Source organism: Heloderma suspectum, chromosome 2 (genome assembly GCF_057233095.1).
Source record: "Heloderma suspectum isolate Gila_16-S chromosome 2, 16-S_ref, whole genome shotgun sequence".
Classification (NCBI taxonomy): Eukaryota; Metazoa; Chordata; class Lepidosauria; order Squamata; family Helodermatidae; genus Heloderma; species Heloderma suspectum.
In genome coordinates, this window is record NC_139459.1 from 246194473 (window position 1) to 246222185 (window position 27713).

Sequence of the window (27713 nt, forward strand, 5' to 3'; positions counted from 1 at the left end):
AGACGTTCCCATGGGGCTGGTCCCACAGCAGATCCAGTGGAATGACCCTGCTTCTCATCTCTTCTTCTACCCTGCAGCCTGAAGGAATGGCTGCTACTAGGTGACAGCTGAGGCAAAAACAAATGCCAACAACATTTTGAGCTTAAGTGTGAAAAAGGCCCTGCTGCTGCAAGTTTATACCCACGTACCTGGGTGTAAGAAGACCCAACTGAACTCCACAGGATGTACATTTGAGTAGACATGTATAGGATTGCATTGTTAGTTTTGGAATAAGCAGGTGAAGAAGTATTAAGCAGGCCATACTGCAGGATAACGTAATGAAAGATCATCACATCATACAGAATCACATAGGCAGCTTCCATCTATTCAGATATGGGAAAATCACTGCTAAGTCATCACCTGAAGCGATGAAGTGCCCCCCCCCCTTCCTCGTGTGTATGCATGTGCACTACAGGTCAGCTGGCCATTTACAATACAATGAATATCTGGCATGGATGGAGGTGCTGATCCAGAAGAAGTAACTAATTCCTTCAGAATGACAGCCTGGTATTATACAGATTTACTTGGAAATAAAATCCATTGAGTTCAGTGGGATTTACTCCCAGGTAACGCTGAACTGCAGACTGGAAGGTCGGCAGGTCAACAGTTTGAGACCCGAGTGCCGCGTGACGGAGTGAGCTCCCGTCTTCAGTCCCAGCTCCTGCCAACCTAGCAGTTCGAAAGCAAGAAATTGCAAGTAGATAAATAGGTACCGCCTTGGCGGGAAAAGTAACAGCGTTCCGTGCACCTCGGTGTTCAGTCATGCCGGCCACATGACCACGGAAGCATCTTCGGACAGCGCTGGCTCTTTGGCTTAGAAACGGGGATGAGCACCGCACCCTAGAGTCGGACACGACTGGTTGGGGACAGCTTTTTTTTTTTTTTTTTTTTAAGTATGCATAAGAATTTAGCCATGTAGCCCAATACTATCCATGTTTAATTTATCCCCAGGTAAGTGTGGACTGGGTTGCAAACCCCACCCCACCCTGAAACCATGGAAAAGTTGCATGTTCTTATAAACAAATAATACAAGATGCACAGTGATGCAGAAGTGGTTGAGGAAATACAGCAAGAAGGAATAAGGCATCCAAGGGGGTGACTCCACGAGCGATTTACTCCGAGCTGGCCGCGTTTGGAGGTTGTTAGGAACATATGATATCCTAGCCATCCAAAAGCCACCCTGGAGCTTATCAGGGAAAAACTGGATTTTCCGAGAGTGCTTGAAGTCCGATTCTTTTCCTTAAGTTAGGCTCTCCCTGGTATAGTTGCTGTGTGCTCCAACCCCTGCATTGACCTGGGGTATGCTAACCCTGCCCAGGGGTTTGCCTTTCACCCTGACCCTGGTCAAGTGCTTTAAACTCTATTTTCCTGTGTGTTTCCTGTTCCTGCACAAACCAAGTAGTGTCTACTCACTAATAACTCCCATTGTGCTCAATGAGGCTTCTCCCCTGAATACCCACATCAGAACTTACAGAGATACCCCTCAATTGGAATGGCACAGTTTAAAGCCCAAATTCCCTAAGTGCGCGCTTGAAGCTCTTATTCTCCGTTGTTTGGTTTATTGCCTTAGGAAGTAACTACTTCACACCTCCCTTATAGAGATTCTGGGCAGCATCAGGTTACAATGGGGGCTGGTTTCCCATCTTTGTGTTTACTGCTCTTTCCCACAACAAACCCATTGTCTCCTCAGAAGTAACTCCCATTGTGCTGAATGAGGCTTGCCCTTGGAATGCGCACATCAGAATTTACAGAGATCCCCCTGAATTGAATAGAGTTTAAAGCACTTTCCCTGAAGCCTGTAAAGCACTTTACCGAACCAGTGATTCTCTGTGGCTTGGTTTATTGCCTTAGGAAGTAACTACTTCACACTTTTGTTATCGAGATCCTGCTGTTAGAGAGGGGGCTGGTTTCCCATCTCTGTCCCCGCCCCCTCTTTCCCAGCGCAAGCATATGTGTGTCTACTCGGAAATAACTCCCATTGTGCTCAATGAGGCTTGCTCCTAAAGTGCAGGTGCATCTGGAGCATCAGGGAAAAGGAGCAGGGAGGGAGCAGGGGGGAAGCCTCCCTTATTGGTTGAGCAGCCCCTGCCACTCAGGTGACATTCACTCACCCCATCCCCACCAGGAAGTATGTTCTGTGAAGCAATTTTTACTGGTGCAGAGCACTCACTCCTAGAGCCCTGCATGGACCAAAGCACAGCAAAGCTGATTCTTTTTTTAAAAAATCCAGTACTTGTCTACTTCTCCTTCCGTTGTCATGGAGACATGGTCCAAGTCTCAACTGGACCTTTACCTGAGTCTTTACTGCAGGGTCCTTACATTTACCCTTACCCACCCTGCCAATGGTATGGAATCACCGTAATAATGCCATACATTCCACCCACAAAAATATGGTGCAACCAGAGGGCAGCAAGTCATTGGCTTAGCAGAGAGACAGAGTACTGATCTTCTGTTCAGGGGCAGGAGAACTGGGGTGGACTAAATCCAGATGGTTAGGGCTATCACTGATTATCTGACCAGGGTTAAGCACTGAGTCCCAGCTCACAGAGTCTCCGTTTGCATGAATGTGTCCTCCTCTTCCTAAGGGTACTCATACGTCTGCCCCTAGTTAGAGCAGCATGCTTGTGTTGGGCTGTTGATTTTTTTGACGTTTATTAGTATGCCAGCTTTATCAACAACAGCTACTCAGTCCACTGCCCATCAGCTGGTTTATCCATCATATACAAACAGTTAAAATGTGGCTCTTTTGTCCCTTTCATAGGATCATAGAATAGTAGGGTTGGAAGGGGCCTACAAGGCCATCGAGTCCAACCCCCTGCTCAATGCAGGAATCCAAGTCAGAGCATCCCTGACAGATGGCTGTCCAGCCTCGTCTTGAATGCCTCCAGTGTGGGACAGCCCACTACCTCCCTAGGTCATTGGTTCCATTGTCATATTGCTCTAAAAGTCAGGAAGCTTTTCCTGATGTTCAGCCGGAGTTTCCTCTCCCTGCATGTCAAACCCAGAAATATAGTTGAAGAAAATGAGGAGCAAAAATTTTAAGTCACATTGGATCATTTTAAGTAATTTTATAGCACTCAGATTTAAATCCATCCCGTACGGCTAATTTAAGCTGAGCTTAGAAAGCAAACAAACATGGCTGGGTTGGTGTAAGGCTGGCTAGGTTGCAAGTCTACCTGGAGGATACACGAGTGAGATAGAGGAACTCTGTGTGCGCACGCCAGAGAAAAGAGAGTGAGTGTTGGCAAATATAATCCGCTATTTTTTAAAATAAACACAACATTTGTGAACGTCTCTGACTGGTTTTCATTTGACTGTGTGTCTTGTGGCTCTGAGGCCTACGGAGGTTTTGGTATGCAGGTTGCAGTCCTGGGAAATGTGGTCGCCCCGTGTCTTATTTGGGCGTTTAAAAAAGAGACAACATCTTCGTTATTGAAAAGGGGAGATTTGTCTTTAATCAAGAGGCATTTATTGCTTAACACAGTGGATGATTGATTACACATTTAATAATATAAAATGATAATTGGCGAGAAATTCTGTTTCAAATCAAGTCAGAAAGATTTGGCAGGGCCTGAATGCCATCTTGTTGCAAATGGGTGTGCTGGTGTTACTGCAAATCTGTTTTTTGTTGCTGAAAGAATCTACAGGTGCCCACACAGAGCACTGCCTTTTGCACACAGAATCAAATTATATGTCACCAGTAATTTCCTAAGAAAGCATGGTTGGCTGAGGAATGCTGGGAGTTGTAGGATACTTTTCTGTCTAAACATGCATAGGATTGCACTCTCAGAATTAAAGAATTCTGAGCCCAGGTATTAGTTTGAGTACCAGAACTGGACAGTCGTATAATTTAGGGTGGGGGAGGAGTCATTTTGTTGATGCTATTGTTAAACAATTGGAAGTCAGAAATCCTTGCTGAGCCACTTCAGTTCATCCCAACATTTAATGGTACATATGATTCACCTTCTGCCCACCCCTGCTTTAGGGATGTGGAATCTCTGGCCCTAATCTGCATCCCAGAGCAGGGCTTGGCCTGGAGGAATCCTTGCTGTTATCTCCAGTGTGAGAATAGAAATAACAGCAGGGATGTGGGGGCACGGGGGACTCAGCTGGTGCTGCAAAGGTTGCTTTGCATGGTGCCCTCATGGCGACAATACATGCTGAGCAAAACCCCAGGTCTTGGCCCTTTTTCCGTGCTGAAAGAGGCACAGAATTCCATGGCTCTCTCAGGACAGAGGAAAGCAAAATGCAGGTGGGTGGTTAATGACATCAGTGGCCGTTGCCACACCACCATTATCATCCCCCCCCATCTGGTTCTGTTCCCCTACGATAAATAAAAGTCTGGTTTCATAGGATGGTGGCTTTCCCCCCACCCCCCGAGAAAAAATTGATATGCAGTAAAAAGAAACATAGTGGAGCAAATCCTGCAATGGGGTCTATATTCTAGAAGGTCTAGCAATGGGTCAAAAAATCCTGGCTTTCCCATACAGGTACCTGCATATTTCCCTCAGCAGGGCAAATGGTAGCTTCAGGAGATGATTTACATCAGGAAAACTGTGCAGTTGTTAACTCCCAGCCCATCTTCTCCAGGCCATAACCCTCAGCCAATTTTGGCATGCCTTGGAGCTGCTTTAAAGAAAAAGTGAAATGCTGGGGATCAGACCATAATCTCCCATGTCTCCTCTAGCTTCACCTAAAGGAGCGACTCAGCTAAAATATCAGTGTGACCTAGCCTGCACTTACCACACCTTAGATTTTGTGGGGCTGTCTTGCAAATTCCAGTTCAAATGCCATAGCCCAATGTCCAATTCACATGTAATGGATGGTTGGGGTGGGAATAACCTCAAGGTCTGTGCATGTGCAGACGCGTATCATTCAGGAAACCAACTGTATTTTTTCTGTTGCAAGGCTAAATGTGCCAAATGAGGGAACTTTGAGGGGGTTATTAGTTAGATCTGTAAAAAGGCATGGGGAGAAAGGGTTAAGAACTTCCTCACCCAGCACTGCTACTCCAGTCAAAATTGGAGCCCCCTGCAGCTGCTCAAAACACAAACACACACGAACACTAACCATCAGATGCTCTTATCACCAATCTGCCATTCATATGTGCTTTGGCCATGAGCCTAACCTCTGCTGTTGTGTAGCTCAGTGCCCCGTTTCTGCCAACAGCAGCAGATCCTTACACAAGGCAGATGTGGAGTAATTTGCAGGAGTTGGCAAGAATGGATAAAACAGCATTATGGAGAGCTGAATGGATGAGGTCTGGTGTCTGGCTGACTGTAGAATTCTGCAGTGGAATAGAACTAACATTGATTTGTTGCAGGCAGGACAAATGAATAGCACAGGGAGATACCAGATTCCAGAAGCCGTGGGAAATGTCTGGAGCAACCAGGTTCAGGAAGCATCTCATATGAGATGAGGCACAGAATTTTAAGGGGCTTTACTTGGCAGGCAGAAATTTTTACTGATGCAGCTTTCCCACCACTGTGATGCAGTGAAATAGGAAGCTACATCTGTTGATTTTCTGCCTGTCATACAGCATAATAAAGATGCAGAATCTCTTGTTAGGGAAAGAAAAAATATGGTAACCCTAATGCAAGTAATTATTATAAATTTCTTAGGTTGTGCAGGCAGACTTCTGATACAACAAGACAGGGGAGAAAATAGCTTTTTATTTCAGACCTAGATTGTGGACCGTGCTACATGTGACACAGACTTCCAGGTACCTTCACTCCATTGTTTTTTTGGAATGAAAAGAAGCAACTAGAGGCTGCAAACAGAAGCAGAGAGAGTGGGTGGGGAGGATGTGCCTAACCCTATCCTTGCCAGCTGTTTTTCCTTTCAAAATTACCTCCCCAGCTACTTTTCCAGAGCAAAAATACAGGTCCCCATATATTTTCTCTCAAGGGGAGAAAAGCAGCTCAGGAAAGGCAGTTAAGAGAGGAAAAATTGCCAGCAGTTAAAAAAAAAAAAGTCAATGAAAGATTAAGCATTATTATAGTTATTAGAAAATGTTTACTGTCCAATACACCTAAAATGTACTAAGCTCTGTAATTGATCATCAGGCTTCAGGCATTAACAGTACAATCCTATACATGTTTATTTGAAAGTAAATTCCATTGAATTAAATGGTACTTACTCCCAGGCTAATGTGTATAGATGGCAGCCTGTCAGATAATAAATGAATTTTATTCAGCAAATGCAAGAAAGCACATGAGAGTTTTTTCATGGTCAGTATCAGCCTTCCCCAAGCTGCTGTTCTCCAGATATTTTGGACTTCAACTCCCATCACGCTCATCCAGCATGTCTAATTGTCAGGAATGCTGGGAGTTGTAGTCCAAAACAGCTAGAGGGCACCAGGTTAGGGAGGCGGGTCTATACTATACATTTGGTGTATGGACTGTTGGCTGTTTTCTTCAAAGGCCAGTGCGACTGCTGAACTGATCTCACTAACAAGGTGTCATTTTGAAAGCCCATGCAGTTAGTTCCAAATGTAGAGGGTGTGTGTGTGAGAGAGAGGGAGGGAGACTCCCATGACTTGTTGGACTGACAAGCCCTTAGCTAGTTTAGAGTATGTCTAACATTTAGAAACACCGGCTACAAACTATATCTAGTCATGTACAAGATGCTTTGCATGACTACTAGCAGGGCTGGTGTCAAGGGTAGGCATGGTTGGCCAACTGCCAAGGGCCCACACCCCAGCAGGGGCCCACTGATGAGAGCCCCTTGGAGTTGCTTCTCTTCACCATTGTTCACCTCACTCTTGCTCTACCAATTTGTAGGCGGGAGATTTTAAAATCCTGGGAGGCTGGTCTCCTGCTTCTTCTTCTGTGCTTCTTCTCTAAAGCAAGAGGATGTTTGATGAGTCTTTGGACAATACAAATTTTGGGAAGGCTCCCAATGCAGGCTTCCAATGCAAGGGGGAGCAAGTCCACATTACTCTGTATATGGGCTACAGGAGGGGTGCATAACCTCTTCAGCCCTGAGAGCTGCATCTGGAGCTGGCTGGAGAGCTGGGGCTTGCGCATACGCACATATGCATGCACACATCTAAGGATCACTGGAGTGTGTGTGTGTGTGTGTGTGTGTCGTCCCTCAGCGATTGCCCCCGAGACTGCAGTTTCTCATTTCCCTCCTTGGTCCATCCAAGGCCCAGGCTTACACATCATCCCTTTTCTCATTCTCCACTCTTATGACAGATTTTCTGTCTGAATCTCTTATTTATTCATGGAACTTTCATTTCCCTTTCTTTCCTGATAAATGAAATACAGGGAAAGAAAAAAAAATCATTTGCCTCTTTGTACAACACCAAGATTATTCTAGGTGCTCAATAAATGCAAGCAAGCAAAAGGAGAGTCCATTCATTGACTTTCTATTCCTGCTTCATTGCCTCACCACACATTCATTCATTCATTCATTCATTCATTCGTGTCTAAGCTTGAGTGCAGCCCTTCCATTTTGTTCTTGTCCCTAACTGGCCTCTGCACTGCCCCACGGACGGCACCTTCCAGGATTCTGGTTATGCTAATTGCTTGACTTCGGACGGAAGGGACCTATACTTTGCAGTCCTTGGACAAGCCCAGCATTCAGCAGCCCACCCACTCACCCACTCCAAGCCAGGCAAGCCTCCCAGGACACACACAAGGCCCGGCTCTCATCCTCCTCCCTCAGCCTGGAGAAACACTCCTCTCTTCACTGCTTCCCAAGGCCAGCGTCCAATGGTTGCTCCTCTTCCCGGAGACGTTTGGGAAATCCCTACAATCCACTACAATGGGATAATATCTGGCCCCACCCGCAGAAGTTGGCTTTCGGCAAGTCTCCTTTTTGCTGCCCCAACCCGGTCCTTCGAGCAGGCCCACAGTATGGGTGTGCTGACCCTGGGGGAAACCCACATGCCTGCTGAGCAGCCCTGACGGTTGTCCCATCTGTCAGCATCCTTGCTGGCACCCTGAGATTGTTTCTCGGTGCCAGGCAGGCCCACCTTCCTGGCGATGAAGAGATTAGGGGCTGTTGCTTTCCTTCTTAAAGCGCCCGGCCCATCTCGTTCTCCTTCATTCTGCGGCAGAGGGAGGCATCTGCAGAGGCCTCGCTGAGCCATCCGCCGAGATGGAGTGGGCTCCAAAACTGGTAGGTGCTTGGCCTTCTTTGTGCCTCTTTTATTTACTTTCTATTTATTAATGGCCCGTCAGGCTTGTTTGCTTTGGGAAGTGTAAACTTGGCTTGGATGAGCTATTGCTTGCAGTGCCTGGCATGGAGGAGGAGACACAAACGGCCTCCCAAACAGCAAGAAGGCCCCAGAGAGCGAAGTACTTCTGCCCTCACAGAAGGGGACAAACAACACGATAGGTGTCCTGTCATGGGAATGGTTGGATGTAGGCATTTAAAGCTTCACTTAGGCCCCAGGGTTCTGAAAGCACCAGCATAGGATGGAAGCAGCCTGCCAAGAAGAAAAGTGCAGGAGGAGCATCTTGGCAGCTATTATTTACTACCACTCTTGCTTCTCCGTAGCATAAGACAGGAAATGAAGAGAATGGATGACGAGGAAAGGAATGGACAGAGAAAGAGCCCACTCAGCACAGTACAACAGCTTCATCTAAGAGGTGCTGTATAGCATGGAGCCTGACCACTACCATGCATTTCAAGGGATAAGGGGTGCCACCTTTTGTTTACCCAACATTCTGGCATCTTGAGCCAAGTGCCTCTTGAGCATGTGCAGAGTGCTTCCCCTTCCCACATGGGGAGACTGAGATCCAGTGTGGTGACACCGGCAGACCTGGACCAGGGAGAAATCAAATTTCTGCGCAGTCATGAAGCTCACTGAATGATCCTTGACTAACCACCAGCTCAGAGCCCAGCCAGCTTCTCTCAGAAGGTTACTGTAAGGATAAATTAGGGGGGTGCCTCCACCAGCGATTTACCCCGAGCCAGCTGTGTGTAGAGGTAGTTAGGGATACCTGATGTCGTGGCCATCCAGCAGCCACCCCGGAGCTTATCAGGGAAAAACTGGATTTCCTGAGAGAGCTTAAAGTCTGATTCTTTTCCTTAAATTGGGCTCTCCCTGGTATAATTGCTGTGTGCCCCAAGCCCCGCATGGACCTCGGGTACGCTAGCCGTGCTCAGGGGTGTGCCTTTCACCCTGACCCTGGTCAAGGGGCATTTCCTGTCTATTTCCTGTCCCTGCACAAACCAGTTAGTGTCTCCTCAGAAGTAACTCCCATTGTGCTCAGTGAGGCTTGCCCTCTGAATGCCCACATCAGAATTTACAGAGATCCCCCTTAACTGAAATGGCACAGTTTAAAACACATTCCGTAAATGCTCTAAAGTGCAATCTCGAGGCTCTGCTTCTCCGTTGTTTGGTTTATTGCCTTAGGAAGTAACTACTTCACGGCTTGCATATAGAGATAGCGCAGTATCGGTTTGGTTAGAAAGGGGGCTGGTTTCCCATGCTTGTATCCTCCCACACCCTCGTTCCCAGAACAAGCATATGTGTGTCTACTCGGAAGTAACTCCCATTGTGCTCAATGAGGCTTGCCCTTTGAATGCCCACATCAGAATTTACAGAGATCCCTGTGAATTGAAGTTTAAAGCCTGTAAAGCGCTTCACTGAACCTGTGGCTTGGTTTATTGCCATAGGAAGTAACTACTTCACACCTTCCTTATAGAGATCCTGCAGTTAGAAAGGGAGGTGGCTTCCCATCCCTGTGTCCCTCTTCCTTTCCCAGCACAAGCATAGGTGTGTCTACTTGGAAGTAACTCCCATTGTGCTCAGTGAGGCTTGCTCCTGAAATGCAGGTACACCTGAACCTTCAGGGGAAAAGAGAAAGGGAGGGGAAGAGGGGGCAGGAAGCCTCTCTTATTGGTTGAGCAGCCCCTGCCAGTCAGATGATGTTCACTCCAACCCCCACCCCAACTGGGAAGTATGTTCTATGAAGCAATTTTTACTGGTGCAGAGCACTCCCTCATGGAGTCCTGTATGGAGCAAAGCGCAGCAAAGCTGATTCCTTTTTAAAAATTCAGTACTCCTCCATTCGCTTCTCCTTCCATTGTCGTGGAGACACAGTCTAGGATAATCTTCGTGTTGCCCTGCACTCCTTGGAGGAAGTGTGGGATATAAACATAAGTAGGGTTGTTTTTTTTAAATGACCTAAGGCGGTTGTTTCTCCATTTATTTTGAACTTCAGTCTGCTTCTAAACTCATTTCGGCTTCTGTCCCGCTTTCATCACCAACCATGTGTGCATGCACGTGTGCGTGTGTGTGCACTCCCATCAGCTCCAGCCAGCATGGCCACTGCTCAGGGATGTTGGGAGCTGTAGTCCAACAACATCTGGAGGGTCACAGAATCCCCCGACCTGTGCTTTACTCTCTGCCTCCCATATCCCTGCTTACTTAAGACTGGCTTCGCATCTATTTTTTTATCGTGTTGGTTTTGTACTGTTGTGTTTTTAGGTTGTATTGTATTGTAGTATCTTTTTATTTTAAAATAATTGTATGACACCTAGAGAGCCTGTTTTATAAGCATCTTATAAATTCAAATGACAAAATAAACAAATGACATAACCAGCTTGCCTGTCTTTTCCCCAGATGGTTTTCTGTGCTCTCTGCCTTTCCTTCACACTAGATGCCACCACGGAAACCAAAGGGCAAGGCAAAGGAACCAAAGGGAAAAAGAGAGGGTCAGCGAAGGTCAAGGACCAGCGCCTGAGGGCTCAGGAATCCTCACATGACCCAGTGCTAAGAGTAAGTCCAGGGGCCTCCACAGACTACACCCTGCTGGAGGATTACGAGCAGAGCATCCATGAGATGGTGAACCAGCTGCTGAACAGCTCCGAGCCAATGGACAGCAAGTGCCAGGTCAACCTGAGACTTTGGATGTCCAACAAGAGGAGTTTGTCTCCATGGGCCTACAGGTAAGACAGAGCAGAACTCAGTAACTGGGGTTTACACACGCAGTTTCTCAGGGGCCTTTCCGTATAATCCAAAAAATTGTGCCCTGCCTGCATTTTATTTTCAGTGTGATGTTCAAGGAATCCACAATTCAGCGCCAACAGCATGATCACCTGTCCCTATGTAATGGAGGGTTAAGCGTATCCCTGCTTGTCTTTGAAACTTCCTTTTTTTAAAGCACTCCGGTGCTGGCTTTGCACAGTAAAGGACAAAAGCCACAAAGGAAATGGAAACAAACATATTAAAACCAAACAGGCATGGAGTGGCAAATACTTATGTTACTTGTCACTGATGATGTCACATCATCCAGTAAGAGCCCACAAGGCTTGCACAGCTGCATTCCACAAATGCCATAGTCACAAATGAACTATCTACTGAAAATGATTTTTCCAGGTACAAAATAATAGCACATCCCAGTGCTGGGACTATGTAATATTCCTGCAACAGAAGTGTAACCTTAGAGGGAAGGCATCTAGCCTGCAACCAACAGAGTAGCAAAGGTGCATTTACTCAAAGTCGGTCAACCTGTAAGGGTCGTGGGAATGTCAGAGCTCACTTTAGCTTTGCTAGAGTGAGCAGAGATGGATTGCAGCAGGGTTAGCAAGTGCTCCAAGGACCTTATGACATATTAAGGATGCAAGCCTATTCATGTTTAAACAGAAAGAAGTCCTATAACTCTCAGCATTCCCAGCCAGCTATGCTGGCTGGGGAATTCTGGGAGTTGTAGGACTTTTTGCTGTTCAAACATGCATAGCATTGCACCCTAAGATGTTGCTGCTATTGCACTTATGTCCTACTTGTGGGTTTCTCGCAGGCAGCTTGTTAACTACTGTGTGAACAGAATGCTGGACTAGACGGACCCTTGGTCTGATTCAGCAGGGCTCATCTTACGTTCTTTTGGCACTGGGTTCTTTCATGCCACACTAGGGAACTCCTCCCAAACTTTTGTTTTGGTGCTAAAGGGAAATAGGGAAAGTGAGAATGCATTATAATCTTAGATCCCGAAGTTAATATTGCTGTAGCCTAGACATGTGCTAAAACCTGAGTAATCCAGGATTTCAGGGGTGGATTTGGTAGTGCAAGTCCGCCAGCCTACCCCAATCCATTCTGGAGCGGATTGGGAGTTACAGAAGCCTGGAGTCTGAAATAGAACTGGCTCAAGCCCAATCCTCTTTGGGAGTTTCTAAGTCCTGACACATACCAATGAAACCATTAGGGTTATGAGGCCTAGAGCCTGGATCAAGCCCTAGCCTGAACACTGTGAATTGGGGCCTTTCTATCACTTGTTGTCTGGAGACAGCAGGTGAAAGAATGTGGGCTGCACTGCGCAGGCTGCTGGCAGCTTCACAGGGTCTAAGATCCCCTTGCACATGGCTGGCTATGTGGGCATGATCAAAAATTGACTCACATGCCAGGAGATGCCCCAAGCCCCCTAGCAGACTGTGTCAATGGCACAGTCAGACTTATTTGTAATGGATAAAAATCAATACTTAAATTGTCAGATTAGTAGGTTCCACCCATTGTAGCCTATCCAGAGGTTGTGGCCGTGGCATGCTGTAGCTCATTCATTAGCATATGCTAATTGATTCCTGCATATACTTTATACTGCCCAAATCTTAAGACTCAGCCAAGAAAATACTACTGATGTAGCAGAAAACCTTGGTAGCTGGCCTGAGTTTGTGGCGCAGTATCCCCCTCTTGTGGCACTCTTAAAAGTTAATGAACACGTTATTTTTCTGAATGGGTAAGCTATGCCATTTAATTTGCCTTTAAGAACCAGAGACTACAAGGTACTGACAGATCCAGCACTATATGATCCATTTCTTTATGGTTCTAGTATAATCATGCCAGCATGGTAACCACAGCCACACTTCTGTCGTTTACTGCATCATGTTACAAGGACTCGTGTGTCCTATTGCTCTGCTTGCATCTGGCTTCCCCCAGCTCAGTGACCTTTCACGAGGATTGTTCCCAGTGTGGAAAGACTGAGCTGCTTCCTGGAGCACAGCCGTGATGTGCCTATGTGTAGTGCCAGTCTCTGGCCTATGTTCAACAGCAGAGCCTGGCCATTAAGCTGCAAGGCAGGGATGGGAAGCACGTGGCCCTCCAGAAGTTGTTGGACTGCAACTCCCATCATCCCTCACCATTGGCTATGCTGGCTAAGGCTGATGGGAGTTGCAGTCCAACAACATCTGGAGGGCCACACGTTCTCCACCCCTGCTGTAAGGGGTTCCAGGATGATCTCCAGGCAAGTGTTGCTGAGTACAGTTCTGGTGCCAGGATTTACAGAGGAACAGCAGTCCTAGTGAGGGCTTGGGATCACGTGTGTTCATTAGCCTGCAGGTGGGAATAGATGCTACTACCTTATTTGCAAGGAATAGGAGGCTTGACCCAAGCTGCACAGCAGCAGAGACCTGCAGAAAACTACCACTGAGGTACACCCGTCTGATTATTTCTGCAGCCTTACTATATGGCTGCCTGTATATAGGCATAACAGTACTCAGGACAAGCCTGTCCTATTACTCTAAGCTCCTTTTCCCACATATGGAGGCCATGACATGTTATCTCATTTATGTCCATTCAGATACTTTTCTCTGTCTAGATAGTACATTTTCCTTCTTATTTATTTATTGCATTTATATCCCACCTTTTTTTCCTCCAAGGAACCCAAGGCAGCTTACGTGATCCTCCTCCTTGCCATTTTATCCTCACAACAGCCCGGTGAGGTAGGTCAGGCTGAGAGTCAGTGACAGGCCCAAAGTCACCCAGTGAGCTTCATGACTGAGTGGGGTCTACAACCTGGATCTCCCGCATCCCAGTCTAACACTCTAATCGCTACCCCACGCTGGCTGTCTTCTTGCGATGGCTGTAGCATGAGCACCCACAGCCCTCGGAACATGAGAGAGGCTGCAGCAGGAGCACTCAGAATGGTGTCCGCTGCAAAGGTCTCTCCTATGCAGACATTTCTCTCAGAACATGTTCTCAGTCTCTCTTCAGAATTCCATGGGGTGTGCTTATGTGTGCACTGGACGGGTGGTACAGCAGGTGGCTGATGCGTCCTACCCCATATTCTGGGGCATCTCTCTGTGTGCCCATGACCTGCCGCCTTCCTGTCCTCACTAGCTACGTAAAGGAGAATGCATATTCTAATGCCAGCACATTTCCTGTTCAGGATAAATCACGACACAGCACGGATCCCAGCCGACATCCCCGAGGCACACTGCCTGTGTGCAGGATGCATCAATCCCTTCACCATGCAGGAAGACCGCACCATGGTCAGCATTCCCATCTACAGCAAAATCCCAGTGCGCCGTCTGCTGTGTGAGCCCAGCAAGCCTCACCGGAAGAAGAAAAGGTGCCACAAAGAGCACAAGACGGTCATGGAGACCATTGCTGTGGGCTGCACTTGCATCTTCTGAGGACACAGGAAGAACAGAGCTCCTGTTCCTGCTTCTGGCCCTTGTGGGTTATTAGTACTGCTCCTGTCTTCCTACCCACCTCCTTTTGCCAATAGTGGTTAGCACTTGCTCTATCTCCTGCCACTGTGAGGCAAGACTGGTGTGCATTCAGAGGCTGAAGCTGCTTTGGTTGGCGCCCACCTCTTCTATTACCCTCGGAGAGGCTGGAAGTGCCTAATACCCAGATTAAGCAATCTATTCATGAAGGCAGGGGTGTCAAACCTCTTTCAACCAAGTCCACGTGTGACACTTTTATCTTTTACCTATTACACCACATTGGCTCTCAGCCTGTTTAGCTTAATCCAACGATTTATATACATCCCAATTACTCCAGAATCTGAAGGTTTCACATTCATTAATGTATTCATCCTTAGATTCCAAGACAAGGACTCAGTCCAGGTGGGAAGATATGGAGCTCCATTCTGAAGCTCCAGTATGGATACAGATTAGCCCAGCTTCCCTATGGCTGGGGGATGACGGGTAGCGTAGTTAGGGATGTACGAAAGTCACTTACCTTTTCAAAGGGTGACATTCACGGTGGGGGGGAGGCGCTCCGTCCCTCCCCCCAAAATTCTCTCCAGCTGGCTCCGCTCTGCGGAGATTCTGCAGAGCCGCCTGCTGGGGCCACCCGCTGCCGAACATCTGGCCGCTGGGCAGCCTGCAGGGATGCAAATGGTGGCTGCTGTAGCCACCGCCATTTGCGTCCCTGTATTTTGCTGTGATAGGCTACGTAAATACGTAGCCTATCACGGCAAAACAAAACACAAAACAGCGGATGCAAATGACGGCGGCTATGGCAGCTGCCATTTGCGTTCCCTTTTTTTTTTGCTGTAATAGCCTGCATAAATATTTACGTAGGCTAAAACGGCAAAAAAAAAAAGGGAACGCAAATGGCAGCCACCGTAGCTGCCATTTGCTTTTGCTGGTTCTTTTTTTTTGCTGTGTAAGACTATGTAAATACTTACGTAGCCTATCACGGCCTCCTCAGCGACGCAAATGGCGTCCCTGTGTTAGCCATGATAGGCTACGTAATTCTTTACGTAGCCTATCATAGCTATAATGAGGAAGCGATTGGCGGCCGCAGGTGCGGCCGCCCTTCGCAAGTCAGCATGGACGGCAGCAGGTAAGTGCTCCATTTCATGCGCCTTTCGTGGGGTGGGGGGGTGGGGGGCTTCGTTCCGCCACGGATTTCGGGGGGCAGAATGCACTGGCATTTGGCCTCACCAAGATCCGTGGTGGAATTCTCTGGCATCCCTAATTGTAGTCCAACATATGAAGGGCACCAGGTTGGAGAGGGATGGATTCTTCAGTTACCATTCATTGGTAGACAAATAAGCAACAAGATGAACTATATTCCACTATTCCACCCATGAACATGGGTTGACATATAATCACCCCACTATGGGCTCCTTCACATGGAGCTTTTATCCTGCTGTTGAGATTGCTCACTCACGGAAGTTTGCGGGTCCTTTTCATGACGTTAACCTGCAGGGCACATCCAGAGTTATTTCCTGGTTATTTTATCTCAAAAAGATGTGGAACGAATGAACCATGTTTTTAACTCAGAATGTTACGCGATTAAAACAGCAACTAGATGGCGCTGTTTCATTGAGTTCTATGGAACCTTGAAAATTAAAAGCTTCCCCTCTCAGCATTCATGTGGTCACTGTCTGGGAACCCACAATAAACACGGAAAGGCTCCAGAACGGGGGGGACTGCGGGGGTTTTCTTTGGTGTAAAGGCAGCCTGTATCTTTACAACAACTCTGCTAGGTAGGTTAGGGTGAAAGAGTGTGACTGGCCAAATGCCACCCAATGGGCAAGGATAATTTAGGAGAAGCTCTCAGCAGCTGTGTTCTAGTGTTGGGCCTGGCTGAACGCAAAGTGGTGGGGCCAGAATAGGAGCATCTCTTACCCTAAAGCTCTTCCTGCCAGTAACTGAGGGCCCATCTATATGGAGCCAGTTTCTGAGGTGATTCCATTTAAATCCAGGTGTTCATAAAATCAGGTTTGCTCCTCCCAGGGCAAATGATAGCCAGTAAAGCAGTGTATACATTAAAACACACACACACTTGCATGGGGCAAACGGCGCCTGAAACTGCATTCCTTTGAAGTTGGATGGGCAGAGCGCTGCAAGTAGAATTGAATGCCATCAGCTGCATAGCTGCAAGGCAGTGAATGAGTGGAGGATGGCTCCCCGCCCCTCTTCTCGCTCTCGATGAAGCGCAATGGAGGATAATTAGCTCCTTCTGAGTAGACATGTGTAGGCAACTTCCTGCCTTGTTTCCACCCTTCAATGGCAGGAAGAAGACTGCTTTGGGGATGATCACCTTTTAAACTCATTAGACTCATGCACACATTCACTGGCCCAGACATTTAAAAAAGAGCAGGCCAAGGGATTCTCCCGATCCCTCTCTCTACTCATACTTGGTAAAGTGCACAGAAAGGAATGAGTTACTGCTGAGCAGACATGTTTTTGCACTCCTCATGTCCACCCCTTCATGATGCCACTTTCCCTTCCACCAATCAGCGCTGTTCCGCCGAGGCCACACCAAAAGGAGGTCACACAGACTCCCAAACCATGCTGAAGATGCCGTGAGGGGGAAATCCGTCAGAAAACCAGTTTGCAAAATGACGGATTTTACAGCATGAAAAACCGTGCTTGCTATGGAGAGGGGCATGCGTCATGTGCCGCGATCATCTTAGGGGTGAAGTAGAACCAGAGTAAATGTCCCAGGTGGTTGTTGTTGTTCAGTCATTAAGTCGTGTCCGACTCTTTGTGACCCCTTGGACCACAGCATGCCAGGTCTTCCTGTCCTCCCCCCTGTCCCGGAGTGTGCTCAAGTTCATATTCATTGCCTCGGTGATGCTATCTAGCCATCTCATACTCTGCCGTCCCCTTCTCCTTTTGCCTTCAATCTTTCCCAGCATCAGGGTCTTTTCCAGTGACTTTTCTCTTCGCATTAGGTGGCCAAAATATTTGAGCTTTAGCTTCAGTATCTGTCCTTCCAATGAGCAGTCAGGGTTGATTTCCTTTAGGATGGACTGATTTGACCTCCTTGCAGTCCAGGGGACTCATAAGAGTCTTCTCCAGCACCACAGTTCAAAAGCATCAATTCTTCGGCGCTCAGCCTTCCTTATAGTCCAGCTCTCACAGCCATACGTTGCTACTGGGAAAACCATAGCTTTGATTATGTGGAACTTTGTTGGCAAGGTGATGTCTCTGCTTCTTACTATGCTGTCTAGGTTTGCCATAGCTTTCCTCCCAAGGAGCAAGCATCTTTTAATTTCATGGCTGCAGTCACTGTCTGCGGTGATCTTGGAGCCCAAGAAATAAAATCTGTCACTGCTTCTATTTCTTCCCCTTCTATATGCCAGGAAGTGATGGGGCCAGATGCCATGATCTTCATTTTTTTAATGTTGAGTTTCAAACCAGCTTTTGCACTCTCCACTTTCACCCTCAACAAGAGGCTCTTTAGATCCTCTTCACTTTCTGCCATTAGGGTGGTATCATCTGCATATCTGAGGTTGTTGATAATTCTCCCGGCAATCTTAATTCCGAGCTGTGATTCATCCAACCCGGCGTTTCTCATGATGCACTCTGCATATCAGTTAAATAAGCAGGGTGACAATATGCAGCCTTGTCGTACTCCTTTCCCAATTCTGAACCAATCGGTTGTTCCATGTCCGGTTCTTACTGTTGCTTCTTGACCCTCATACAGGTTTCTCAGGAGACAGGTAAGGTGGTCTGGTACTCCCATCTCTTTAAGAATTTGCCACAGTTTGTTCTGATCCACACAATCAAAGGCTTTAGCATAGGCAACTAAGCAGAAATAGATGTTTTTCTGGAATTCTCTTGCTTTCTCCACGATCCAGTGAATGTTGGCGATTTGATCTCTAGTTCCTCTGCCTCTTCGAAACCCCGCTTGTACTTCCGGTAGTTCTCGGTTCACATACTGCTGAAGCCTAGCTTGTAGGATTTTGAGCATAACCTTGCTGGCATGTGAAATGAGCGCAACTGTACGATAGTTTGAACACCCTTTGGCATTGCCCTTCTTTGGAATTGGAATGTAAACTGAACTTTTCCAGTCTTGTGGCCATTGTTGAGTGTTCCAAATTTGTTGGCATATTGAGTGCAGCACATTAACAGCATCATCTTTTAGGATTTTAAATAGCTCAGCTGGAATACTATCATCTCCGCTAGCTTTGTTGTTAGTAATGCTTCCTAAGGCCCACTTGACTTCACCCTCAAGGATGTCCGGCTCAAGTTCAGTGACCGCACTATCATGGCTATCAGGGACATTAAGATCTTTCCTGTATAGTTCTTCTGTGTATTCTTTCCACCTCTTCTTAATCTCATCTGCTTCTGTTAGGTCCCTGCCTTCTTTGTCCTTTATCATGCCTGTCTTTGCACAAAACGTTCCCTTGAGATCTTCGATTTTCTTGAAGAGATCTCTAGTCTTTCCTATTCTGCTGTTTTCCTCGATTTCTTTGCATTGTTCATTTAAGAAGGCCTTCTTGTCTCTTCTTGCTATTCTCTGGAACTCTGCATTCAGTTGGATATATCTTCCCCTTTCTCCCTTGCTTTTCGCTTCCCTTCTTTTCTCAGCTACTTGTAAAGCCTCATCAGACAGCCACTTGGCTTTCTTGCATTTCTTTTTCTTTGGGATGGATTGAATTGCTGCCTCCTAAACAATGTTACGGACCTCCATCCATAGTTCCTCAGGCACTCTATCAGGTCTAATCCCTTAAATCTATTCCTCACCTCCACTGTATATTCATAAGGGATATGATTTAGGTCATACCTGAATGGTTTAGTGGTTTTCCCTACGTTCTTCAATTTAAGCCGATATTTTGCAAGAAGCAGCTCATGATCTGAGCCAGAGTGAGCTCCAGGTCTTGTTTTTACTTATTGTATAGAGCTTCTCCATCTTTGGCTGCAAAGTACATAATCAATCTGATTTCGATATTGACCTTCTGGTGATGTCCATGTGTAGAGTTGCCTCTTGTGCTGTTGGACAAGAGTGTTTGCTATGATCAGCGTGTTCTCTTTGCAAAACTCTATTAGCCTTTTTCCTGCTTCATTTTGTACACCAAGGCCATGCCTGCCTGTTATCCTGGTGATTTCTTGACTTCCTACTTTAGCATTCCAATCCCCTATGATGAAGAGGACAACTTTTTTTGGTGTTAGTTCTAGAAGGTGTTGTAGGTCTTCATAGAACCGATCAACCTCGGCTTCTTTGGCCTCAGTGGTTGGGGCATAGACTTGAATTACTGTGATGTTGAATGGTTTGCCTTGGATTCGTACTGAGATCATTGTATCGTTTTTGAGATTGTACCCCAGTACTGCTTTTCCCACCCTTTTATTGACTATGAGTGCTGCTCCATTTCTTATAAGGGATTCTTGCCCACAGTAGTAGATACAATGGTCACCTGAATTAAATTCGCCCATGCTTGTCCATTTTAGTTCGCTGATTCCCAAGATGTCGATGTTCAATCTTGCCATCTCATGTTTGACCACCTCCAGCTTACCTTGATTCATTGATCTGACATTCCAGGTTCCTAAACAATATTGTTCTTTACAGCATCGGATTTTCTTTTCACCACCAGACACATCCACAGCTGAGTGTCCTTTCGGCTTTGGCCCAGCCGCTTCATTCTTTCTGGCGCTACTTGGAAATACCCTCTGCTCTTCCCCAGTAGTATATTGGACACCTTCCGACTTGATGGGCTCATCTTTTTTAGCCTTGTGATACATTCCATGGGGTTTTCTTGGCAAGAATACTGGAGTGGGTTGCCATTTCCTTCTCCAGTGGACCACATTTTGTCAGAACTCTCCACCGTGATCTGTCCGTCTTGGGTGGCCCTGCACAGCATAGTTTATGGCTTCACTGAGTTACGCAAGCCCCTTCACTACAACAAGGCAGTGATCCATGAAGGGCAATACCCCAGGTAGATGGGCCCTAAGCCTTAGGAGAGGCATTTCAACTTTTTAGAATGGGGGAAAACTGCGCAAAAGCTGTGAAACTCCAAATTATCGGCAGTTAGGGGAAAGGGGACATGGCTGTCTGGGGAACCTTAGGGTGCAATCCTATGGCCACTAATCAGCGGCTGGATGGTCATAAGATAGGTTGGTCCTCAGGGAACCACCCCTCCCGCGCTGCTTTGTAGGCAGCATGGACTGGCCCTGTGCTCTGTGCTTGTAAGCGGAGCACGAAGCAGCGAAAATAGGGCGTACCTGGGGGCGGGCTGGGGCAGGGAGGGCAGAAGTGCCATTCCGATGCTTCCTATGCATTGTCCGGCGTGTCCCTCCCTGACTTCCTGCAGCTAGACAGCTGAAATCCCCTCTGCACTGCTCCTGCCCTGCATTGGATAGGTGGTCACCGGGTTCGGAGGCAGCCACCTACCCAAAGCAAGGCAGGAGAAGCACGGGGGGGATCGCTCCCTCTGCGCCTCTCCTGCCCTGCTTTTTCTGCTAGACAGCCGTTTTCGTCAGTCTAGCCGCGGGGGGGGGGGGGGGCGAGCGGGAGAGGAGGCTGCATGTACAACACATCCTATGTGTCATACATGCAGTTCTGCTCTCCCCGCCCCAGAACACCCCGTCATGCCCCTTTTCAGCTGCTCCACGCTCTTCTGAGTGCTGACGGGGCTTCTCCGCGCTGTCTTCGGGACAGCACGGACGTGGGGGGAGGTTGGTTTCCTGGGAACTGACCTTGGAGCGCGGGCTACGAGGTCAGTTCCTGGAGAACAGCATATCGTATGGCCATCTAGCCGCTGTCTAGCTGCCATATGATTGCTCCCTCAGTCACTAAGCTTACAAGCAGCGTTCACATCCATCTTCTGGAGTTGGTTGATACTTAGGTCAGGATGGCATCAACGTTCAAAGAGGCCTTTTTATGTCCACCTTTTTGGATAACACTACTGAAATAGTGTCTATAAAACTCGAAGGTAGAACTCATCACCTACATTTTCTGCTTAAGACTAAACGCTAGGAGTAGACAATTTACTCTTTTTCATAGTGCTCCATACTTGTCATACTTGGCGGAGTAAAGTGAGTGGCCTCTCAGTCCAAGGCTGCTTGGTAGGCGATAGTTCACCTTACACAAAACTATCAAGGAAATGCTTTATCTTAATACCAAGCAGTTCTAGGAGTCCTGTGCTGGCAAGCCTGATAACAGGCCCTGGATATCAGCAGGAAGCTTGGCAAAAGGACAGCAGAGCAAGAGGGGTAACTCTTGCCCCAGAGACTAAGTATACCCAGGAAGCAGCAAGAGAGGCTGAGGCAACCTGTTATGCAAGTCACCCCAGGATTAGGGGTGACTTACACTCCTGACACAGCACATAGTTAAACTATGGAGTTCACTATCACAGGATGTAGTGATGGCCACCAATTTGGATGGCTTTAAAAGGGGGTTAAACAAATTCCTGGAGGAGAAGGCTATCAGTGGCTACTAGTCCTGATGGCTATGTGCTACCTCCAGTACCAGAGGCAGTGAGCCTATGTACACTGGTTGCTGGAGAACATGGGTGGGAGGGTGCTGTTGCTCTCGTGTCCTGCTTGTGGGTTCCTGGTCGACAGCTGGTTGGCCACCGTGTGAACAGAATGCTGGACTAGATGAACCCCTGCTCTAATCCAGCAGGGCTCTTCATATGTTCTTAGGGGCCATGACCATTTGAAAAGCTCCAGCCCTTGCCCATCTGCTTTTCATTTACACGATCCCCCTTCCCCATTTCAAAGCAAGCAAGATCCCTCTGCACAGTGGAGACAAGAAGGGCCTCGGCTTGGTGGCAGAGCACTTTTTGTATGCAGAAGACTCTGAGTGTAATCTCTGGCAGCTCAGGATCTCAGGTAACAGTGCTAGCCACATCTAGCATGACAGCCATTTTGTGGTGGTGCCACAAGTTTCTCAAATTGCCAGATGTGCCTTCAGGCCCCCAAAGGTTGTCTATCCCTGTTCTAGGGGGTGGTCTTTGTGAGGCCACAGCATCAGAGAGAATGAGCTAGTAGCTTCACCTTTGGCTTGCTGCTTGTTTCTCAGGAAGGTGCAGACACCCAAAATACAGCTAAAGAGCTTGATCAAAGGAGAGCCAGCTCCCACTACCCTGCCCCTTCCGGAAACTGGAGGAAATCACCCACTGATCATTGTGCTCAAGAAGCAGCATTGCTGTTAGACAACACAGTGGGTTCCTCCCCTGATTTTGCAGATACATTATTCTTTAAACCAAAGCCCATGTTTAACTTTTAAAAAATCCATCCCTCTGTTGGTATACATAGCTTAGACCAGGGGCTGGGTGTGTGTGATTTCAGGCTTGCAAAATCTATTGTTTTTTAAATTAGAATCCCTAAAATCCACTAACTGGAGCCAGGTGTAAAAGACACACACTCAGAATTAAAAATAGAGCTTTGTGGCCCTTAAAGACTAATTTGCTATGGCAAAAGGCATATACTCTGAGTGCTTCTAGACAGAAGACTCCTGCTGCTACCACTCAGAGGGCATTGTGCAGCAATTCCATTTGTTTTTCTTAGGGCACAATCCTATGGCTGCTAGTCAGTGCTAGTCAGAGCCCAGTGTAGCTGGCTGAGGCATACTGGGAGTTGTAGGACTTTTTTCTGTCTAAACATGCATAGGATTGCACCCTTAGTAATTCTTGTCATGCCTAGAGATGATGGAGTGGCCCTGCACTGGATAGGCGGTTGCCTCCAAGTTTGGAGGCAGCCACCTATCCCGATAGGACTGCGCCCTACATGGCTTTTCTTAAATTTTAACTTTTGTCGATCAGGATGTGTGCTCAATAAGGTTTGGGTCTTTTGGCCTTAGACCATGGATTGCAGTTAAATCTCATTTGCCTTCTAAACATCTATGCCAGAGTGATGCTTCTTATCCCAACACAATCCCTGTGCTTCCTCAAAGGAATTTGAGGAAGATGCCTTTGTTTAAACCATCAGATCCATCTGTTAGGGGCCTTGTCCCTGGAGGTATTGAAATAGAGACTAAAAAATCAAGTTTGCTAAAGAGATAAATTCGAGCCTATTCCTATCCTTCCTTGCAACATAGCCAGATGGCAAAATGAAGCTGCAGGTAAAGACTTCCAGGGTTTCTTAACTCAGATTCCATTTCTACAAGATACATGGATTACAGAGGCTGAATATTAGTTGTCCGGTTTAAGGCCTATGTTAGTTAGTTCTGCCCTTACGGCTAGAAAAAAGGGAATGGCTCAGGGTGGGCTACTCACTTTAGTATCTAGTAAACCAAGAGGTAGGGCCCTGCCTTTGTATTCCTTTCACTCTTTCAAGTATTCCTGGCCTCAGTGTTCAGTACTTTTTGTGCAACAACATTTATATTCCCCCCTTGGGGATCTACGAATTGGGGGAAAGGCATGTGGGAAAACCTGGATAAAATGTGATCTGATATACCATGACTGCAGACCCTGCTACACTTACTGCTGTTGATTTTAATGCTAGAATGGGATGGGAGGATTTGCTTATTTGTAAGAAACTGGGGCCCCAAATTGACGATTTGCTTCCTCAGTCACAAAGAGCTTTGCAGGATTCAGTTATAAATAAAGCTAGACTTTCCTTGTTTTAAGTTGCTAATTAAACATCAGTTGATCATTTGTAATTTAGTACCCTCTGCATTTAAGATCTCCTTGGGGAAAGCAAGTACAGAAGTGGTGGGATGGGAAAACGCTGTTAAGTTGGAAACTATCGAGAACTTCTTTGTGAGGTCACTCTTGAATCTACCACATGGTAGCCCTATGGCCATAACGGGACTGGAGGCTAGGTTTTCTTAAATACTGTCCAGCGTGCATATTGCTTTCATTTTGTACTGGCTGAAATTACAGCACATGCCAGAAACAAGATTGTCCAAAATTCCATTTTGAACAATTTTCTAATAGATGCATTCATAATTGGGGTTAAGTATTTATTTAAAATTCTACACCACTTTTCTTTTTTTAAAAAAATCCCAAAGCAGTTTACAATATAAATTCATGACAAAATACAATAACACTTATCATTAAAACAATGATAAAAATAACATCTCCGTTAAAATAACTAGGGGTGGCAGACAATACTAATGGTCAGAGAAATGCCTGGACAAATAAATGTGTTTTCGGTAAAACACATAAAGCGCATCAGAATGGTCCAATCTTGAGGAATGGTCGTAGCTGCCATTCCAGCCTAAGCTGGCAATATGTGCTGTTTGCCACTGAGGCCACTCGAGCCTCGAGTGATGGAGATTAATCCAAGAGCACCCCCAGACTATGTCCCTGTCAGGTGAATGCAACCTTATCCAGGACAGGTAAATTACCCAACTCTCAGACTCAGGAGCAGCCAACCCACAGAGCCTCCGTCTTACCAGGATTCAGTTTCAGTTGTCTGGCCCTCATCCAGCCCACCACAGCATCCAAGCACTGGTCCAGGTTGTGCACGGTCATACCGGACTCGGATGTAACGAGAAATAGAGCAGTGTCATCTGCATATGGATGACTCCTTGCCCCAAATCCCCTAATGGCTGTACCCAATGGGTTCATATAGATGTTAAAAAGCACTGCTGACAGGACTGTGCCCAGTCGCATCGCACAGCATAGTTGCCAGGAGGCTGAGACACAATCTCCCAATGTCACTCTTTGGAAATGACCCCACAGGTTGGGACAGAACCATTGCAATACAGTGCCCCCTAATCCAACCTCATGGAGCTGGGCCAGGAGAATACCATGGTTGCTGGTATCAAACGATGCTGAGAGATCAAGGAGAAAAAACAGAGTCACACTCCCCATCCCTCTTCCAATAAAGGTCATCCATCAGGGTGACCAAGGCCTATTCCATCCCCAAACCAGGCCTGAACCCAGACCGAAATGGGTCCAGATATTCTGTATCCTCCAAGAGCCTCTGCAGCTGTCAAACACCTTGTCCAAAAAGGGGGTATTTGTAACCTGGTGGTAGTTACCATGGACCTCTGGGTAAAGGCAGGGCTTTTTCAGGAGTGGTTACATAATCGCCTCTTTAAAGGCGGCTGACACCACTCCCTCACAGCCATATAAATAAATGTGATACCGTTATAACTGAGTATGGATCAGTTCCTGATGCCCATAAGGCTGCTACTCCTAGAGCTGCAAAACAGGGTATTACAAATAAAGTTAAAGAGTGGGATCTTTTGCTAACTAGATGTCCTCTTCAAACTATGCATTTTTCATCATTTTACTACTCTGTTAGATCTCATCAAACCAGATTTCTTTAATTACCCCTTGGTGTGCTGAGGAAAAATTTACTGCTTTGGGATTCCAAACTATGCCTACAGTATATTTAGAGGGGAGATATGCTAGAATACCTGTAAACTGCCGGGTATATATATGTGGCTAGAAAGAAGTGGAAGACATTGTCCATTATGTACTAAATTGTTATCTGTATAACTCCCCAAGGGATAGGTTTCTGAAAGAGGTTCTTGAGAGTTCCTTTCTTGAACACTATGGAGAAGATTAGTTATCTACTCGGTGATAGGGATAAATAAATATATTACATATAAGGTCTCTATGTTTGCCCTTAAAGGCCAATGGATTAGATACAAATTTATTATACATAATGGGATTCAATGGGCTGGGGTGCCACTCTGAAGTTGAATGCTTGTGATGAGCAACAGTTTTTACCAAATAAATCTGGCCAACTGACCTTCAAAATTAAAAATAACCGATTCTTGTGGCACCCTTATCAAATGTATTATGGCATAAGCTTTCATAGACTACAGTTCACTTAGTCTGTTTCAGTAAAAACAACATCTGACAAACACAGCTATCCCTCCAGAACTTGTTACTCAGAACTAAAGAATTCTGAGCCCAGGAATTTGTTTTGAGTACCAGAACTGGATGCAGCTCACAGTCCTTCCACACATTTTGTTGTTACCACTGTTAAACTATTGAGACTCAGCAACAAACTGCTGCTGATCTATTTCAAAATCACTCCATTCTAACAGTAGATCCTGATCTACCTTCTGCCTACCCTGCCTTACACAATGAGCTGAGAGCCAAAACAGATGTTACTTTAAATCCATATCTAGCAGCTACGGTTTTTGTTTTTATTTTTACTCTAAAGTAGGCACCAGGCCCTCCTGATCTGGACCAGAACCCTAGCATGGGGGTGGAAGAGTGGTCTTTTAAGATCTGGATGGGTTCCCCTGTGCCTTTGTTGTTGTTCAGTCGTTCAGTCGTGTCCGACACTTCGTGACCCCATGGACCATAGCACGCCAGGCCTTCCTGTCCTGCGCTCTCTCCCGGAGCGTGCTCAAGTCCATATTCATTGCATCAGGGATGCTATCTAGCCATCTCATCCTCTGCCGTCCCCTTCTCCTTTTGCCTTCAGTCTTTCCCAGCATCAGGGTCTTTTCCAGGGAGTTTTCTCTTCGCATTAGGTGGTCAAAATATTGGAGCTTCAGCTTCAGTATCTGTCCTTCCAATGAGCACTCAGGGTTGATTTCCTTTAGGATGGACTGATTTGACCTCCTTGCAGTCCAGGGGACTCGTAAGAGTCTTCTCCAGCACCACAGTTCGAAAGCATCCATTCTTCGGCGCTCAGCCTTCCTTATAGTCCAGCTCTCACAGCTATACATTACTACTGGGAAAACCATAGCTTTGATTAGACGGACCTTTGTCGGCAAGGTGATGTCTCTGCTTGCGTAACTCAGTGAAGCCATAAGCTATGCTGTGCAGGGCCACCCAAGACGGACAGGTCATGGCGGAGAGTTCTGACAAAATGTGGTCCACTGGAGAAGGAAATGGCAATCCACTCCAGTATTCTTGCCAAGAAAACCTCACGGAACGTATCCCCTGTGCCTACTCTAAAGTAAAAAATGAATAAAAGAGGAAGACATAGCTGCTAGATACAGATTTAAAGTAATGTGTCTTTTGGGCCTCAAACTAGCCTTTTCTCCAGCAACAAGAATGCAAGCATGGGAGCCTCACCATTTCATTGCATGTGGAACCAACTGAAGAAAGCCCTCTCTTTACCATAAAAAATAATTCCAGGTGAGCACGGCTTGATTAGCAGCAGCATGAGAAGGAGCATACAGCGCCTCCCCTCCCCGACTTGCAGAATCAGGACTTACAGAATCAGCATATGGTAAGGGAAGAGTCCAAATGTATATTCGGCAGTTTCTCTTGGTTTAGAAACAATGGGACTCTTTTTGCCATACTTGGGAGGGGAGTGTGTTTAGTCTATCCTGTAAACAGCCATCACCTCCATGATATACAAGGCAAGGCAACATTAGATCAGCCATTAGT

The 27713-nt window shown here is 46.6% G+C and overlaps 1 protein-coding gene across 1 annotated transcript; it reads left to right on the forward strand.

Moving 5' to 3' along the window:
• The first annotated feature begins 8380 nt into the window (after window positions 1–8380).
• On the forward strand, window positions 8381–16092 carry IL17B (interleukin 17B). The gene is made up of 3 exons (XM_084832401.1): window positions 8381–8639; window positions 10622–10947; window positions 14157–16092. Exons 2-3 carry the CDS (start codon window positions 10622–10624, stop codon window positions 14401–14403), a joined length of 573 nt encoding a protein of 190 aa, XP_084688527.1. The 5' UTR covers window positions 8381–8639; the 3' UTR covers window positions 14404–16092.
• Window positions 16093–27713: the final 11621 nt, after the last annotated feature.

Bases quoted from the DNA above. Each gene is read 5' to 3' on its own strand.
- IL17B (XM_084832401.1), top strand. From the start codon at position 10,622: ATGGTTTTCTGTGCTCTCTGCCTTTCCTTCACACTAGATGCCACCACG. The intron at 10,948-14,156 runs GTAAGACAGAGC...TTTCCTGTTCAG, and splicing joins TTGTCTCCATGGGCCTACAG to GATAAATCACGACACAGCAC.